At 57.7% G+C, this 16,129-nt stretch overlaps 7 protein-coding genes across 7 annotated transcripts; 4 read left to right on the top strand and 3 right to left on the bottom strand.

Moving 5' to 3' along the window:
- Nucleotides 1–165: 165 nt before the first annotated feature.
- Nucleotides 166–2,041, bottom strand: B0I36DRAFT_381518 (Zinc/iron permease). The gene is made up of 3 exons (XM_046160869.1): nucleotides 1,821–2,041; nucleotides 1,551–1,748; nucleotides 166–1,464 (listed from the first exon to the last, which is right to left on the bottom strand). The coding sequence occupies exons 1-3, from the start codon at nucleotides 1,843–1,845 to the stop codon at nucleotides 260–262; spliced, it is 1,428 nt and encodes a 475-aa protein (XP_046014712.1). The 5' UTR covers nucleotides 1,846–2,041; the 3' UTR covers nucleotides 166–259.
- A 3,422-nt stretch (nucleotides 2,042–5,463) lies between these two features.
- On the top strand, nucleotides 5,464–6,528 carry B0I36DRAFT_346528 (uncharacterized protein; the record flags this gene model as incomplete). The annotated part of the gene is made up of 3 exons (XM_046156471.1): nucleotides 5,464–5,617; nucleotides 5,868–6,148; nucleotides 6,265–6,528. The coding sequence occupies 3 exons, from the start codon at nucleotides 5,464–5,466 to the stop codon at nucleotides 6,526–6,528; spliced, it is 699 nt and encodes a 232-aa protein (XP_046014711.1).
- A 539-nt stretch (nucleotides 6,529–7,067) lies between these two features.
- B0I36DRAFT_346527 (kinase-like domain-containing protein) lies at nucleotides 7,068–9,140 on the bottom strand (the record flags this gene model as incomplete). Its single annotated transcript, XM_046156470.1, has 1 exon — nucleotides 7,068–9,140. One exon carries the CDS (start codon nucleotides 9,138–9,140, stop codon nucleotides 7,068–7,070), a length of 2,073 nt encoding a protein of 690 aa, XP_046014710.1.
- A 66-nt stretch (nucleotides 9,141–9,206) lies between these two features.
- Nucleotides 9,207–10,122, top strand: B0I36DRAFT_82537 (uncharacterized protein). Its single transcript, XM_046163403.1, has one exon. It carries the CDS (start codon nucleotides 9,436–9,438, stop codon nucleotides 10,084–10,086), a length of 651 nt encoding a protein of 216 aa, XP_046014709.1. The 5' UTR covers nucleotides 9,207–9,435; the 3' UTR covers nucleotides 10,087–10,122.
- A 1,631-nt stretch (nucleotides 10,123–11,753) lies between these two features.
- B0I36DRAFT_82513 (uncharacterized protein) lies at nucleotides 11,754–13,159 on the top strand. The gene has a single exon (XM_046163402.1). The coding sequence runs from the start codon at nucleotides 11,909–11,911 to the stop codon at nucleotides 13,091–13,093; it is 1,185 nt and encodes a 394-aa protein (XP_046014708.1). The 5' UTR covers nucleotides 11,754–11,908; the 3' UTR covers nucleotides 13,094–13,159.
- A 682-nt stretch (nucleotides 13,160–13,841) lies between these two features.
- Nucleotides 13,842–14,857, top strand: B0I36DRAFT_316632 (uncharacterized protein). Its single transcript, XM_046153055.1, has one exon. It carries the CDS (start codon nucleotides 14,087–14,089, stop codon nucleotides 14,522–14,524), a length of 438 nt encoding a protein of 145 aa, XP_046014707.1. The 5' UTR covers nucleotides 13,842–14,086; the 3' UTR covers nucleotides 14,525–14,857.
- A 127-nt stretch (nucleotides 14,858–14,984) lies between these two features.
- B0I36DRAFT_346524 (uncharacterized protein) lies at nucleotides 14,985–15,848 on the bottom strand (the record flags this gene model as incomplete). Its single annotated transcript, XM_046156469.1, has 3 exons — nucleotides 14,985–15,265; nucleotides 15,342–15,377; nucleotides 15,509–15,848. 3 exons carry the CDS (start codon nucleotides 15,846–15,848, stop codon nucleotides 14,985–14,987), a joined length of 657 nt encoding a protein of 218 aa, XP_046014706.1.
- Between the last annotated feature and the right edge of the window lie 281 nt (nucleotides 15,849–16,129).

The following is a 16,129-nucleotide window of genomic DNA, read 5'->3' as shown; positions in this document are numbered from 1 at the left end:
TTCAATCATGTTAGTAGTTTGTCGAATTCATTGTCAGGACTCAACTCTCCCCCTTTCAGCTGCTGAAATATGTGACGGCTGCAGACTCGACTGGACGATCTGTCCGCACAGAAGGAGCTCATGCAATGACCCAGAGAAACGTGAACACTTTTTGCAATAGATATTCTGTGTGTTGTCAAAATCTTGAGCCTTCAAATTGCATATATACTAGCAGACATTCTTATAGACAATGGAACAATCTTGAGGCACACGATGTCGCCTAGGCGAAAGCACCGACAAGGGCCATGAGCATCGCACCGGCGAGCACCGCGCCACCAGCGCGCAGTCGCTCTTTGCCCTTCAGCGATCTGTAGCTCTTCTCCGTCAGGAAGTCCTCTGCGAGGAGCTGCACGAGGCCTGCAAAGAGCAGCAGCCCGCTCGAGATTGCGTTCATGAAGCCCACCACCAGCAAGCCGGTCTGGCTCATCGGGTCGTACAGCGTGTGCACGGCGAGCCCGATGGCCTGGCCGAGGGGCGTGGTGCAGCCGTACGCGAGGACCATGAGCCACGGCCGGACGGAGGAGCGGGGGAAGTTGATGGCCGCGATGCGGGAGCCGAGCGCCAGCCCCTCAAAGGTCTGGTGGAAGGCGATGGCCGTGAGGAAGACGACAAAGGGAGGGCCCGTAGCGACGGAGACGGCCATGCCGATGAAGACGCTGTGGAACAGGATGCCGGCTTCGAGGAGCATGCACTGCAGCATGAGCCGCTTCTGCTCCTCGGGAGAGCTCGGGCCTTGTGCGGCAATGTCGTGCTGGTCGTCGTGTCGTCGTTGCCGGGCGGCACCAGCAGCCTGCGGCGCGAGGGATCGTGACTCTTCTGCGGTCGTCGGGTCGAGCTCGTCCATGTCGAGGTCGAGATCGTCGTCTTCGCTGTCGCTGTCGGTCTGGAGTTTGGCTCTATGGGGGTCGCCCGGACTCGCTGGCGTTGTGTCGACTACCGGAGTCATGCCGGGCATGGGGGACACGTCTGCCATGAGACCCTGGCTCGCGCCTACATCGCCCATGGCAATGTCGGACGGTCTATGACTAGCGTTTCTGCTCGCGGCAAGGCCGCTTGTCTTGTGGTTGTTGCCGTTCGGTAGTCCAGGCCCTTGATCACTTCCAAACTTATTGTTGACGTCCTCGTCGTCCGATTCCCAGCCATGGTGATGGTGGTGATGCGAGGCGCCTCTGGTGGTCAGGTACGACTCGAGAACGACGACACTCATGGCCGAGATCATGGCGACGAGGCCGGCCATGGGCTGGTAGCCCTCGCTGAAGGCATATGGGAGGCAGGGGTTCGTGAGGGACACGAATGCTGTCGGCAGCAGGTGCACGAACGCGGTCGCGATGAGGACGCCGGTGCCGAAGTGTTGGCACAGAAAGACAAAGTAGCTGGTCCGCCGGCTTTTCGAGGATCGCCGGGAGAAGAGGGGGAATCCGCAAGCTGTTGTACGACAGAGGTCAGCACATTGGTGTTGCTCCTTGGGACTGCCACGCTTTGGTATCGAACGAGAGTAGGGGGCCGCCTACCGATGGTACTTAATGTGAGGATCAAGACGAGTGCAAAGACATGCAAAGGCGTGTCGTATGCACCGCGCTCTTTGGTGCCACAGGCCGGCTGCGGCGGCTCGGCTGTGTCGGTCGCGCCCGCGGAGTCGCCATCTTGGCGCCGGGACAGTTCTGCGAGGAGGAATTCGGTCGGGAGGGAGGAAGCCCAGGCGGAGAGGTCTGAAAGAAGAGGGCAGTGTCTGGGTTAGCAGAGCTCATGAGCTCACAGGGAAGGAAGGGGGTGAGGCATACCGGAGCCGATTTCGGGGAGGGCCATTGTCGCGGGCGCCGGCGGCGAGCGTAGCCAGGGGGAGGAAGGATCTGCTATGGGGAATCACGGGCAGCTTGTGGGCAGACCATGGCGAGCCGAGAGAGGGTGGTGATTGAGGAGGCAACGACGCAGTGATGCTGCCCTCAGGGTTGTCTTTGCAAGATGACGGCGGGCTTGGGTCCGGACACGCGGCCGCCAGGGCAGACAGTGGTGGAGCCAGCTTGCAATTGCTGGAAGGCGCGGGCCCCAGCGTGCGCAGAGCAGAGACCCCACCCCACCACTCGATCCGCGGACCCGCCCGGAGCCGCATCTTCAACTTGCGTCTTCTAGACCATCGTCGGATCAAGCACACAGTCTAGGACTAGAGGCGGGGGTGCCGGCCACTGACAAGGACATCTGCCAGCATTATTCCAAGAAAACCTATCACTCCTAGCCCCTGTCTTCCAACTCTGCGAAACAAACCCCCCGGCTCGTTCGACAGCTTTACACAACATCTCACATTCTTCACTGTGAGACATTCCATTGCCACTCTTGTACAGGCGGCTCAACCTTGGTGAACATTTCGACCTTTATGCGTCGCTTGCGGAGCCCAAGGGCCCGAAGAGCCAAATATCCACGACCAAACCACATTTGAAGACATCTTCAAGAGGTGCACGCCCATGACGTCTTGATTCGGTCGTTGATGGAGCGGGCATGGGAACTGGATCCCGTAAAGATAGTTTAGGCCCTTGGGAACTAGACTCCATTGCTAAAGGGACATTAATACTTGTCGGAAATCGCCCTCCATCGCCAAGACGCCCGGCTCGCATCCCGAACTTGACCTCGCTTCTTGCCTCGCATGCATATAATTCTCCTTGTCAACTCGGATCGTGCTGAATCGGGCTCGAAATGGCAAGTTTGCCTGGCCCGACTCCATGATTCATGCCAGCATGAGGACATTTGGCATGATTTTAAACAAGGACATGACCCAAAACATGGAAACTCAGCTGAGGTAAGTGTGCCACGGGCATGGACCATTCCGGAAGCGAGGACAAGCTGACAAGCATAGGTCATGAATTTTGTTGGGACTGTGAGAGACGATTAACAATGTCTCGAATAACCCTAGGGTATGTTAGTCGTGGGATAATCTCCGGGGACCAAGGGTACCCAGAAGGAATCGGCTGATCTCGCGCAGAAGGGTTCAACGCCTCTTTTCTTTGGCCCATAGTTGTATCCTCGAGTGCCCCAGAAATGGGGTGATGCGGACTCTTCAGGAACAAATCGACCAGACCATCTAACGGGACTGTCGACTGGAGACAGCTGGGGGAGAGGGGAAAGGGCAATAGGTCGAGTACGCTGCCTACACATGGGATTTCTATATTGTGCTTCAGGCTTCCAGAGCTGGCATGCATTTTGTCGCTGTTGGTACAGAATTTGGGTGCTGGGTGCTCTTTCAAGGAACTTTAGTGGACGAATCAGACGAGTTTTTGCCAGCACAAGTTGCCATATCGGGAAGGGTAGAGTGGGGCCGAACTACCTGTGGACTCTCAACTGGGCCCGATGGGCAGAAGATCACAGCACAGTGAGAATGCAAGAGCGAGTAGGATATGTGGCACGAGTGTGCATAATAGTGCAAGGAAAAGAGAGATTGGTTGGAATTCCCCATTGGGTTTTGAAATGGTGGTATCATCGAGAGCTGAAGGACGTAATTATGCTGTTGCTCAGAGGAAAAGCGGGCATGTGAACGACTGAGAGCTGGCTCTGTTCGATTTAGCTATACCTGGGCTCCTCCTTTTTCCTTGTTCTTTTAGGCAAAACTGATGCTGGTCTTGCAAGGCGTGCCAAATAGTGTTGAATATTGTGACACATGCCGCTAGGAGACATTTTGCGTTAAGCCTGACCAAGCCAAGAATGTCAAAATTCCCCTTTTCACATGCAGGCTCAAACTTTTTCTGACAAGGCGAGTAGAGTTGTCAGGACATTTCAAGGCCTTGCGCGGAACTCTATCTCAGCCTTACCAAGGAGCATGTGGCTGGAGGCTGCGGAGATATCTCTATTGCATTTGCCACTGGCCGCTGCATTGACGCAGGACTCATGCTCGTGCAGTGGTATCAAACTCTGCCTGCAGGGTTAGTGTACCGCTGCACTGGGTTCGTGGCTTCAGGGCTTGCAAACCACAGAGATGGCGGGCAGCGTCAAAGTGGTCTGATTCGCCTTCGGTCTGGACCATGACTATTCGAAGGAGGCATTCGGCAGCTTTATTGAAGGTTGCAGTAAGTGGCTTGCAACGTCCCAGAGAGGCGGGTTGAGTATCGCCGGGTCGCCACACACTCGATGCATTTTGACTGTGCCCCTCTGCTGTCTCTAGCACACTGCACACTAACAGCTACTTTACCAGAGTCCTTTGCTTTTGACTGGAAACGCTGGAACGGCCTTTGGAAAGCCCCACGTGACTTGACCTGCCCAGGTGAGCATGATTGACCCTACCGTGCCAGGGCAATGTCGTCTGCAACAGAAAGCGATGCGAAGCTTTGCGGCCATTTGAGCAAGTTTAGTCCGACAAGGGCAAGTGGCGTTGTCCAGGTTCCAGCCTCCCCGCACCACGCCCCTGCGTGGGTTCCACTTAATCCCGGTCCCACAGCAGCAACAGCAGCAGCAATGTACCGCCGCCGCCCAGCACCACCCCAGCGCGAGCTTGTTTCTTTCTTCGACCCTGACGATCACGCCCAGCTGGTCGAGCATGTTGCTTGCAAATAGCTGGAAGCTGTGACTCTTGCGTTGAGGAGACATCTCTGTTGAAGGACTAGTGGGCATCCATGGAGTTGGGAGCTGGAAGTCACAGTCCCCAAGGCGGGTCTAGCTGTACTCGGCAGCAGCAAGTACAGGCTATCACGGGTCACCGCGCGAGAAACAACCTCCAATGTGCCCCTGCGGCCCCTTCGACCTTGTTCCGCTTAAGCATGTTTTCTTTCCCCTTCCCCTATCACCCTCAAATGCTGCATTACCCCTGCTCGCCAGTTCACTGGGCGGGAAGTCTAGCCCAATCCGTAGCCCGGGGGCCTCAGCTCAGGAAGCCCTGGACCAGCTCCCGTGGGGAAACTTGCTCACCCAAATTCACTCGAGCTTGACCTCTCTGGCTGAGAGCCGCACATCCAGCCCACCAACCTGGGTACTACATCTTTGTCCAAAAGCCACAAACGTCCCCACCCGCCGCCGCAACCGCCTCTTAGAGCTCGTGGAGGGCCCAGAGCCCTGTCTGTCCAGGTGCTCGTCCGTGATATTAGACCAGCCGCCGCCTTGGCGGACGGGCTCTCAGCTCTGACGGGGAAGAAGGAGAGAAAACTTGCTCATCGCGCGGAGCTCGGCTGTGGCATGTCCCTGCAGGGCAGGCAGGCACGTCTTACCTCCTCGCTTTCCCACGTGCTTCTGGCCATGAAACTTTTTTGGGACGGATCATGTATAAACATCCCTCGACCACCCCCTTCTGGATCCAGCAATCCGCATCTGGTTCCCTTTTCCTTCTGCCACCCCAGGTCAATCAGCCAGTCCCTTGCCAAACCCAGCTCGAGCCAGCTAGCCAGCCAACCGGTCAATCACCTCCGTGTCCTCCGCCCTTCAAAAAAGAAAGCCAAAGAAATTGTCAGGATGCGTTCCTCCACCACCACCATCACGGTCCTGGCCACCGCCCTCGCGGGCGCCCAGCTCGCCTCGGCGCACTTTGGCCTGGTCTACCCGCCCTGGCGCGCCGACACGCTTTCCGAGGAGAGCGAGGAGATTTACTCGCAGTGGGAGCACCCTTGTACGTGATTTCCCCCGCCGTGCCTGGCCTCCGTGTACTTGCCCTCCTTGTGCGTTTTCCAAAACCACTCTGGTACTGCAATCGCACGGGGTTTCTCTTTCTGCGGGGGTGCACACCAATCATGAGAGAATGAAACTGCGGGCTTCATGCGGGCTTCATATGATAACTTGCTTTGAACAATGGGGTATCTCTTGTGTGTTACTTCTTAAAAAACGCTACACATGCTAACTCACGCCCCTCCTGCTAAAAGGCGCCGGGGTAAACACCACCACGAACCGCACCGCCTGGCCTATCGGCGGCGGCGCCATCGAGCTCGAGCTGCACCACCCCTGGGCGTACGTCTGGGTCAACCTCGGCCTCGGCGACAACACGACAAACTTCAACATCTCCCTCACCCCGGACCTCTACAACATCTCGGGCAAGGGCGACTTCTGCTGGCCCAAGCTGCCCGTCCCCATCGAAATCGCCGACGGCACCAACGCCACCATCCAGGTCGTCACTGGTGGCGCGAGCGGCAGCGCGCTGTACAACGTGAGTTTCTCTTCCTGCCCACCACCGCCTCTCTCTCTCTCTCTCTCTGTCTGTCTCTATATATTCCTCTTTCCCTGTATCTTCTCTACTAACGCTGGCGTCTCATCCCAAAACAGTGCGCAGACATCACCTTCCGCGCCGATGCGCCCGTCCACGAGTGCGCCAACAGCACACAGTTCGACGTCACCGTCATCCGCAACGGCGAGGCCATCGTCGGCGGCACCGCCACGTCCGGCGGCAGCTCCCAGACCCCGGCCGGGTCGAGCGCCACGCCCGCCGCGAGCACCAGCAAGCCCGCCGCCGGTGTGAGCGTCGGCGTCAGCCTTGCGACGCTGTCGGCGGCCGCGGGTGTCGCGCTTGTCTTTGCCCTGGGGCTCTGAGAAGAAAAAGGAGCGAGGTGAACGGTGAAGCTGGAAGGAAGGGGATGATGTGCAGCATTTGGGTGCTGGGTGTGAGAACCTGTCCATTTCGCGGCATTGCGCGGTGGCTGCCTCACATCAGTGTACAGCATTTGTTCTTGAGAGCTGCCTGGTCCCCACGCCAAGCGGCGTGCTTCAGTTCTAGCGTGATTATTGAAAAAAGCCAGCGATTGTTGATCATGAATGCCAGCATGACCCTTCCTGTACTGAGAAGGTCGAGTGACGTTGACCGACTGTGCTGTGGCAACAGACGATGATCCTCAAGTTGGAGTTGATTTGAGCGGGGAGGCGGCTGGCAACAGTCAATCGAGCCTGTTGCTGGCAGTGCTCATCTGGATAACGCCCCAAAGGCTGGGCGCATATGGCTCGACGCACTGTGCAGCTGCCAGACCCGGAAACAACCAAACTGCCGCTCACAAGCTCATGCTCATACACTTAAGGGTGTTTATGCTTTTGCGGCTAATGTATTGTTGATTGAACTCTGACATGGCATTCATGTTTCAGCTGGGTCCAGCAGTGTTTGTGATCCGCCGATGTGACTGTGTCACAGTCAATGCGGTCGTTGCTGTTGTCGTGGTCGGCGGTGCTGGCTGTCGCAGCCCAGGCATGCTACGTGGACGATTGCTCGTTGCGCTCATGGAGCTCGACGCAGACGAAGTCGATCCCACGGCCAGCCGGGCCCTGCTCGCTCTTGGACTCCGCGATGATGTCGCCGCCGCATTAGCATTAGCAAGCTCGTCAGCTGGGAACAGCTCCACGATGACCTTGGCCATGGTGATGCGCTGGTTGGGGTTGGGCGTGAGCATCTGCGCGACCAGGCCCTCAACCTTGTCCCGCGGGTCTAGCCGGGCCTTGGCGTCCTTGACCTCGATGAGCCACTGCTGCATCTGCGAGATGGCCGACGGCTGGCCCCGCGCGTGGTGAGAGTGGACCGACTTGCGGTTCAGGTCGGCAATCATCCAGTACAGCTGCCGCGGGTGGCCCTGGCGGCCGCGCGCGTCGGGGAAGGGGATCTTGCGCAACACGTAGAGCATCGTGACCCCCAACGCCCACACGTCGGACGCGGGCCCGCGCAGCTTCTGCCCGATGAACTCGGGGGGCACGTAGTACGGGGTGCCGCCGTTGGTCGCCGGGTCAGTCTTGCGCGTGGAGAGGCCAAAGTCGCACAGGACCGCGCCCCGGTCCTTGGAATACAGGATGTTGGCGGGTTTGATGTCGTTGTGGATCTTGTTCTTGAGGTGCACGTAGTGCAGCGCGCTCGAAATGTCGCGCAGGATGCGCAGCGCGTCGGCCCGGCCGCCGACAAACAGGTCCGACCGGGCGTCGCGCCAGACGTTGCGCGCGGCCAGGTCCTTGCCGTCCACGTGCTCCATGTATAGCGACAGGTACCGCGCATCCCCGCCGTAGAGCTTGACAATCGACTCGTGCTGCAGGTCCTCCTGGCTCTGGTACTCCCGCATCCAGATGTCCGCCTGCCGGATCACGTTGCGGTGGGCGTCGTGCGGCGCCGCGCTGGGGTTGCGCGTCTTGAGCACCTTGACGGTGATGACGCCCTCGGGTGCGTGCGAGTAGTCGGCGGTGAAGACCGACGACGCTGCCGTCGTGGCAATCTGGTTGCGCTTGGTCAGCTGGTACTGGTCCAGCTCGCACCCGCCGGGGATCGACACGGTGTCGTCCTTTTGGATCTCCAGGAGGGCGTGCCCGTGTGGGATGGCGACCTCCTTGGTCTTGGCGGCGTGTGGTAGTGGGAACACGAGGGACTCGTCCCGGGGTCCCAGGAAGATGATGACGCCGTCCTTGTCCTCCTGCCCAGTCTCTTCATCGACCAGGCTGTCGTTCATGCGCAGCCTCTTTTCAATCGAGGCATTCGCTTGGCCCAGGTCGTCCTCGGAGAACGACCGCTTCACGGACGAGTTGAGCACTTGAGAGGTGGTCACAAAGGATGACAAGTCCGAATCGTCACGGGGGATGCGAAGGGTTGCGGGCCGTTTCTCGAGGATCCTAAAGTCGAGGATTGGCTTGCTCGCCACAGTGATTCTCCATGTGCCAGGCAGCAGCTCCTTTGTGGTCATGGGCACAATCTCCTGGCCAAACGACGGGGAGCCCGCTTCAAGCTGCGACCGCCGGGCCAGGACGATGGGCACATCAGACTTGTTCAAAAGAATCAGGCTGTCGCTGGCCGGGTCGTAGTACAGCTCACACCATAACGGTGGCCGATGCTCGTCGTCAGCATCGCCAGGAATGCGAATAGAGAAGTTGATGTCCTTGGACGTCTGAGTGACGGCGAGGACGGTCGACTTTGGCTGCTTGGGGTCTGCGACCTCTGCGCGGAGGGCGAGCCACTGGCAGTTGTCGTTGCCTGGGCTGACGGAGCGGCTGCGGGTGAGCGGCCTTACGAGGATGCGAATGCCCTTTTTGTGGTGGTCCTCCTCGACAACAAGACTATCGAGTGGCACCTGGTCGTCGTGCAGGTCCTCGAGGTCCTCGACGCGAATGGACTCGCTCAGCCGGAGCTCCATCTCCTCGGCCGTGAAGGGCTCTGTCCTCTCCTCAGAGGGGAAGACTTCGCCCATGGTGGAGATGGCGGTGGGTTGCACCAGCAGCGGGTGAGCAATGGTGGCAGTGGATCTAGTCGCATATGAGATACAGGGACCAGTGCAGCGGAGCGCGGAAGAGGGGGCAGCATATACGTTTATATATGATATGATCTGGGGAGGCAACGAGGGAGCCGTTGCGAGCGTTATGCGTGCGTTGTGTGTGTGTGTGTGTCTGCTTGTGCGTGTCTGTGCTATATGCGGGTGTGGTTTCTGGGGGTTGGAGGTTTGTGTGTGTGGTTTGGGAGTATCAATGATGAGAGGGTAGTAGTGTATGTATGAGCTGACAAGACAAGAAGGAACACAAGAAGACCAGAAGAAGCGCTCGCTATGCAGGCATGCTAATACTCAGCAGAACATGGAAGTGAGGCCGGCGAAGGAAGCCCTGGGCCAGGAACGCAGCAGTCAGGAGGGCAGGCCCGTTGACCAGGACGAGTCGTCTGCCAGGCACAGCAGGCCAGTTTTGAGAGGTGAGACTGACAAAGGGAGAGAGAGATGGAAGAGGTCAGAAGCACAATCCTGTGCGGCTGGTCCCGCGCTCTTGGGGGGGAAGGAGCGGCGGGAGGGCCTCGCTCGGGTGGCAGTGGCAGTGGCAGAGGCAGAGGCAGAGCCCCACCGGCAGGGCAGACTGACAGACAGCAGCACCAGCGCCCGCGAGTACAAGAAGGGCACGCTCTCGCTCGCCGCAAAGTGCGCAATGGGAAACCAAGGCCAGCGTGCTCTGTGCTGTGGGATCGAGCTAGTAGACGGCAAGACCTCAAGACAACAAGGAGAGGAGATCCCAGCGGGCTCTCTGTCGTCATCTGAGGACGCTCCCGTCGTGGTGAGTCACCCGTTCTATTGTTGGCTCTCCTGTCACTTGACTACAGTCTGTCCCAGCACGCGACTCAAGAGGCAGAGGCACACACAAGAGAGCTGCTGCTAGGGCCAGGGGCACAGGAACGAGGCTCAGCCTCAAACGGCTGCCTCTAGCGCGCTGGGAAGAGTATACATTGGTTAGCTCTGTTGCGCCTCATGAGGCTTCCCAGCCCCCAGTTGTGGCTGATCCTTCAACCACAACACGAGCCCTGCCCAGGTGGGAGACAATGGGGTAGTAGCCGCGGTTACAGTATCCGCAAAGGACACATGTCTGTGCTCCTGAGCGTACTCAGCGACCAGACCAGCCGTCATGTGGTCTCTCCAGGGTGGCCACCTGGATTTGCAGGCGGGCGAGGTTGATCTCGTGTTGTGGGTTTCTATTTGTGAGCATCCAGAAGACTTTCACACGGCAACACATCTATCTCATGGTTCGGGAGGAACGACTGTGATCGGGGCCATGCATCCCGTTTCCCATCGATCGAAGGCCATGCCAATACTGCCTTTCGAGAGCGATGACGATGTTCTCGTCTTTATGCTGCAAACAATGCCGTTGTAATGGAGCGGGACCTGACTGTGTCCACGCGGAGGAAGCAGCCTCGCTCCCCATCAGGAGGGGCTGTCTGTCTGTCCTCGTGTGGCGGTCAGCCGGGGACGGCCCAGGCATCGTGACCACTGGGGCATTGAGGAGTCGCTCCTATTCCAACAACTCACGGCGTCTTATTCGACCTCAGAGATGGCTACGGACGCTTATTCAAGGGCGTCACCCCATCCCTCCCAGTCGTGGATTATCGTCATTGCAAAGACTTTGGGCGCTCTCCTGGACACCCTCGTTGGATGGTGGTGATGGTGGTGGTGGGCGGCGACAACACCGACGACAGCAAAGACGACAGACAGGCAACACCGGGCCATTTTCGCACGTCCGCCCCGTCGCTGTCTCTCAGCAGTCAGCAAACCCCCGCCACGGCCAGTCCTACGCAGGCTGATTCCACCAGCCCTCCTTCCGAGCCTTTCTCCCTGGCCCAACCCTGCACAAACCCTGCAAGCCAAGTGCCCGATTGCATAATGGTGGATCACCAGCAACATTCAGACATGTTCATTGGCCCTCGCTGCTAGGACTGGGCCTTCGTGATTGGCCTCCGCCAGCCACAGCCCATGCATGGTCTCAGCAGAGAGACGTCGTAGCGTAGCAGCGGGCCCCTCCCGGCTGAGCCAGGTTCTTCCCATTGGCTCACACCTTGCACAAACCCGGCAGTGTGAGTGGGCCTTTGCTCCTTGACGCGCGCTATTATTGGCTGCACTCGCCCTTCCTTGCTGCCTGAGTTTTCAGGCGCTCGCACGCAACCGTTCCAGGTCCTGCCCATTCCCCCCAAGACCACGCCATCGCCAGGTCGCCCGAGGGCTCAGTGTCGCCAGGTCAGTTCACGGAGCCTCTGCCTGCCAGTTTCACCTTTCTCCTCGCTGCCATCGTCACCAGAGTGCCGTCTTTCACCTCCAGCACAGTACCGCCAACGTCTCTTCCGATCCCCGCCGGTCAGCATACTTGCACAGCAGACGACAGCCACTGTAGCCCAGTGTTAGACACGCCTCTACCCGACACCGCACAGCGACGAGACAAGATGGATCCCTCTGGTAGTCAATAAACGGCTTTGCTGGACAGCAACACCCCTACCACCACCATACAACCAGCAGCAGAGCCCTAGCACGCCTTCGTGTCGATAGCGACCACGAGGGCCCTTTGAGACGAGACGATTTCTTCGATAACGATACCCCCGTGTACACCACTTTCCTTGCGTAGTCGACCTCTTGTTTTCCTTTTCGCAGCAACCATTGATACCCGGTCTCCCTGGACCTCCACTTCGTAGCAAGGCGTTCCGGACTTTGATTGGGACATGGACGAACCGAGTTGGCAATGGCCGGCCTGGAAGTTTGGGATGAAGAGGGAGGACCTCTTCACCAAACTCCATGACCAGTACAATACCATCCCCTCCAGCATCCAGGACCCCGAGGCTTTCCACCACGACGTCTACGAGATCTCGACGACGGCCAGCTCTCCTACAGAGTTCCACCGTCTCCTGGCCGAGCGCAAGGCGCTCCGTCTGCGGGAGCTCAACGAGTCGCTCGAGTCTGCCGCCGTCGAGATCATCGCCAACCCCGACCTGATTGGCACCGAGCAGTGGCAGCACGCCATCCAGCTCTTTCGCACACGCTCGCTGGACTCCCTCGTGAGGTACTACTCGTCATATCTACCCGACGAGCACCCATGGAGGACGTCAAACCACACAACCGCGACCGCCCAAGTCCCTGTCGACGACGTATACATCTTTGACAGCTCTGACGACGACATATATGATCGCGTCACCTATGAACCCAAACACATCACCACCGACATTCCCGCAAGCCACATGCCTCTCTCACCGCGGTCCTCGACGATGTCGTCAGACCTCTCCGGCTCTGCGCTCTCGCCTATTGAGCTCTCTGACTCTGAGCTCGCTTTTGATCTTGCGACGCCATCGCGAGCCGCGTCTTACGCGGACACTGAGAATGACTTGGTGTTTTCCGCGACCTTGACGGCGTACGACGATGAGGAAGACTTCTCCCAGACGGATGACCACCTGTCGCCTCCGACATCTGTCTCAGACTATGACGAGACGCGGTCACTCCCTGACACCTCTGCATCATATACCGATGATGAGGTGCCCACCACTTCTTGTTCCTTCACACCTGCCGCGTGTGATGAGACTGACGATGGTGGTTCAGAGTCGGAAACCCCGACGCCTCGCAAAGAGGCGCCCTCAGACTCGTATCTCTCGTGTCGGTCGGCGGGCAACAAGTTCTCCACGTCATCATCAGCGTCGAGCGCAGCGATGCGACGAAGTCAGTCTGCATCGTCGTTGTATACGCAGGTTCTTGCCGAGTACGTGCGCGGCCACCCACGCAGGAGTCATCGCGACGCTAGCCCGGGAGGTTTCCACGGCAGCGGCAGCAGAAGGAGGAGTCCTGAGCTTGGTCGAGTACAGAAGCCGTCGACAGAGTTCTCAGTATTCCGGTCAAAGTATCGGCGGAGGGCGGATTGAGTCCAGCTGGACTTTCAAGTGTACATACTTGATGAACATAGCGATGTCTTTTAGCGATATACCTTCTTTCTTCTTGATTACTAGCGTCGACACGCATGACTGCTTGACAGATGAGGCCATTCAGAGTTTTGTTCAGCGTTGGTGTGATGCAGACTGACACATTTGGAAACAGGTGGCCTTCCCATGAACTGATGAAATAAGTGATTCTTCATAGACCGTCCTATTCTCGTCGCAAAATAGATAAGTACTGGACTGTTCTCCCCATCCCCCATCATCAACATCACCACCCCCAAGCTGAGATCCGTTGACTTCCGTCCCGCCATTTTGAGATGTGCAGCACATCGAGAGGCCCCAAAAAGAGCTTGGACAGAGAGACATGACAGGAACCAGGACCTCCCACGACGGGGCTAGACTTCAGGTGGGAGAACCCACTAAAACCCCGGATCTTCAGCGCCTTCCCCCAGGGCATTCTCAGGGCAGTCTGTAGCGGGTCATCAACCCCGCCTTTCAGCACTTGACTTCACATGCTCAAAGTGCGTGCGCCCCGGTGACGTCTCGCTGGTCGTGAGGTCATTGACTTTTTCCCACTTGGTGTAGTTGCTACGAGGTCCATCATAGCAAGTAATGTTTAATTTACCGTAATGAGGTCACCGCAGTTTAGAGGAATTGTATATCACGGAGCAAGAGCACTCTATTCGGGCAGGGTTCTTTCCCTTTTTGTGAACCGTCCTCCTTTCTGCCTCTGCCTGTGCCATTCATCCTCCCGTGGCAACTCCCGTGTAACTCCCGTGTAACTCCCGTGCCCCCTGTGTAAAACAGCTTGGAGACGTCACAATTAGGTCACTCACATTGATCAGACATAACATTTCTCCATTCTCGGCTCTCCACCTTAAAAAGAGCATCGTTTTAAACCACGACTCTCGCAGCGTACAAGTCGCCACTTCAAAAACAAAAAGAAAAAAGTAAGAGATAGAAAAGTGTCCAGTCGCAACAATGGCCGGCAAGGACAACGAGACCCTCCGCGAAAAGGCGGCCAAGAAACTGCACGGCCCCGGCGCGAACCCGAGCCAGCTCGGCGACCCGATCAGCCTCAAGAGCGAGACGAGCGAGCGCATCCCGAAGCCCGAGGAGGCTGGCGCGCACGGGCAGAAGGACGGCAACAACAAGGACGGCTCGCCGTATGCGCCGCCCGTTGCTCCGCCGCCGCCCACCCATGATGCGAATTGGGACTCGAACACGCCTTCGAAGCAGCGCGAGCTGGAGAACAAGAAGAAGTTGGAGGACAACAAAGCCGGCGGTAGTGGCGGGAAGGCGGCCAAGAAGGGCGGCGATCCGGCTAGTCTGAAGAAAGAGATCAGTCAGAAGGCACCGACACCGACGGAGGAGGGTGCCAGTCCTGGGGCGAAGAAGGGCAGGGAGTCGAAGCTTTGATTTCACTTTGCCTTTTGCTTTGACCTGGGGCTGTCGAATTTCGTGTTCGCGGTATCATGATATCATTATTGTCCCAGCTGGAGATGTGCCTTGCAAGGCCTGAGATGGGAGCCGAACACGTTATGCTCATGGAGATAGGCGCGCAGTCGGATTCATGAGCTTCTCATTCACGTTCACAGATCAACGATCATCCGACCAGTGTAAGTTAAAAGGACATAGTGCTTGTCGTCAATTTTCAAGCTGGCATGACAACTAGAGTAGCATGGGAAGACTTCTCAAGATTCTGGAGAGGCTTAACCCTCGGTCCTTGATAATGTATGCCATTCCTTCCTGCAATGGCCGAACCAGACCTGGCGAGGACCTATGCCGCTCGACAGCTAGAACACCTAACCGCAAAAGTGATTTGATTCTCTGCTGAACTACCTCAGACACCTGAAGCCACCTGCTCGTTTCTCGCTGCTCAGAGCACAGAAGGTCTGATCTCCAGGCCGGCCGGGCTGGTGCCGTACTCCTTCCCGATGAACTGCTCAAAAGTCATGGCGCCGGTGAGAACCCGAGTCGCGCTGTCCGCATTCTCGTCCGCTAGGTCACGGCCGCCGAGGGCCGGGCGGTTGAGATCATCGGCGGTGAAGCGGCTGAGACAGCGAAACTTGCGGCGGGACTGGATATGGTAGCCCCCGAACCAGCAGGTCACGTCACCCTGGGGGAAGACCATGCAGTCGCCGTACGAGTTGCCGTCGCCTGCAAGTCAGAATCAGTAAGCCTGTATAGACATTGAGCCCAGGTGGGCAGTGTCTTGGACTGCTGTTGCACTTACGTCCGATCATTGACCAGCCACGGTTCTTGGAGAGTGCTACAGAACGCAAGATAATCGTCAGCAATATGCCCCAAAGCTACCGATATCTTGTCACTGCGAAGAAGAGGTTGGAGTGGACATCGTCCCAGTGACCAACGCTGCATCAAGACACGGAACAGTATACTCACTCCAGTCCAAAAGGGGCTCCCGGTTGAGCTTGAGCCTGAGCTCGTCAATGTTCCCAGGTGGGTCTAGCGGAGAGCATCCGCTACCTGTGCACTTGACGCCCCAGAGACTGTCCCAGTTGGGCTTGTTGTTCAGCTCTTCGAATAGCGGCTGCTTGAAGAGTCTGGGACAGTCGTTTGGGGCCTGGGCCTCCCAGAACTGCCAGACGATCGAAGGGCGGTTGCCCCAGATGATCTCGGTTCTGTAAACGTCGAAGTTGGCCTTGACTGGAGTGGAAAACAGAAATACCGAAGCGGCAGAGAGGAGAGCCGTAGAGGCCGAGACAAAGGGCTGGACGAGCATCTTTAGAGGGCTGATGGAAAGTCACACCGACTAGCGACCGTGGCTCTTGGGAAGGGCACTTCTGTGACACTGATGCTGCTTCGTTGGAATATAGCCGAAGAAAATATCTTGACCTCTTATACACATTTCGCGTGGATATTGAAGACACACCGACTTGTTCATGGCAATTTCCATAACAGCCAATATTACCGAAACCGTGAAGTTATTGTCTCGGTCTTCTCCACTAGAGCAATTGCCAAGTGCGCAAATAGTCTAGAAAGAGACACGCGGGCAAAAGGCGC

The sequence above is a fragment of the Microdochium trichocladiopsis genome (genome assembly GCF_020744255.1).
Source record: "Microdochium trichocladiopsis strain MPI-CAGE-CH-0230 chromosome Unknown B0I36scaffold_3, whole genome shotgun sequence".
NCBI classification, from domain to species: Eukaryota; Fungi; Ascomycota; class Sordariomycetes; order Xylariales; family Microdochiaceae; genus Microdochium; species Microdochium trichocladiopsis.
The sequence above is the reverse complement of the archived record's forward strand: the minus strand, read 5'-3'. Positions and strand labels throughout refer to the sequence as shown.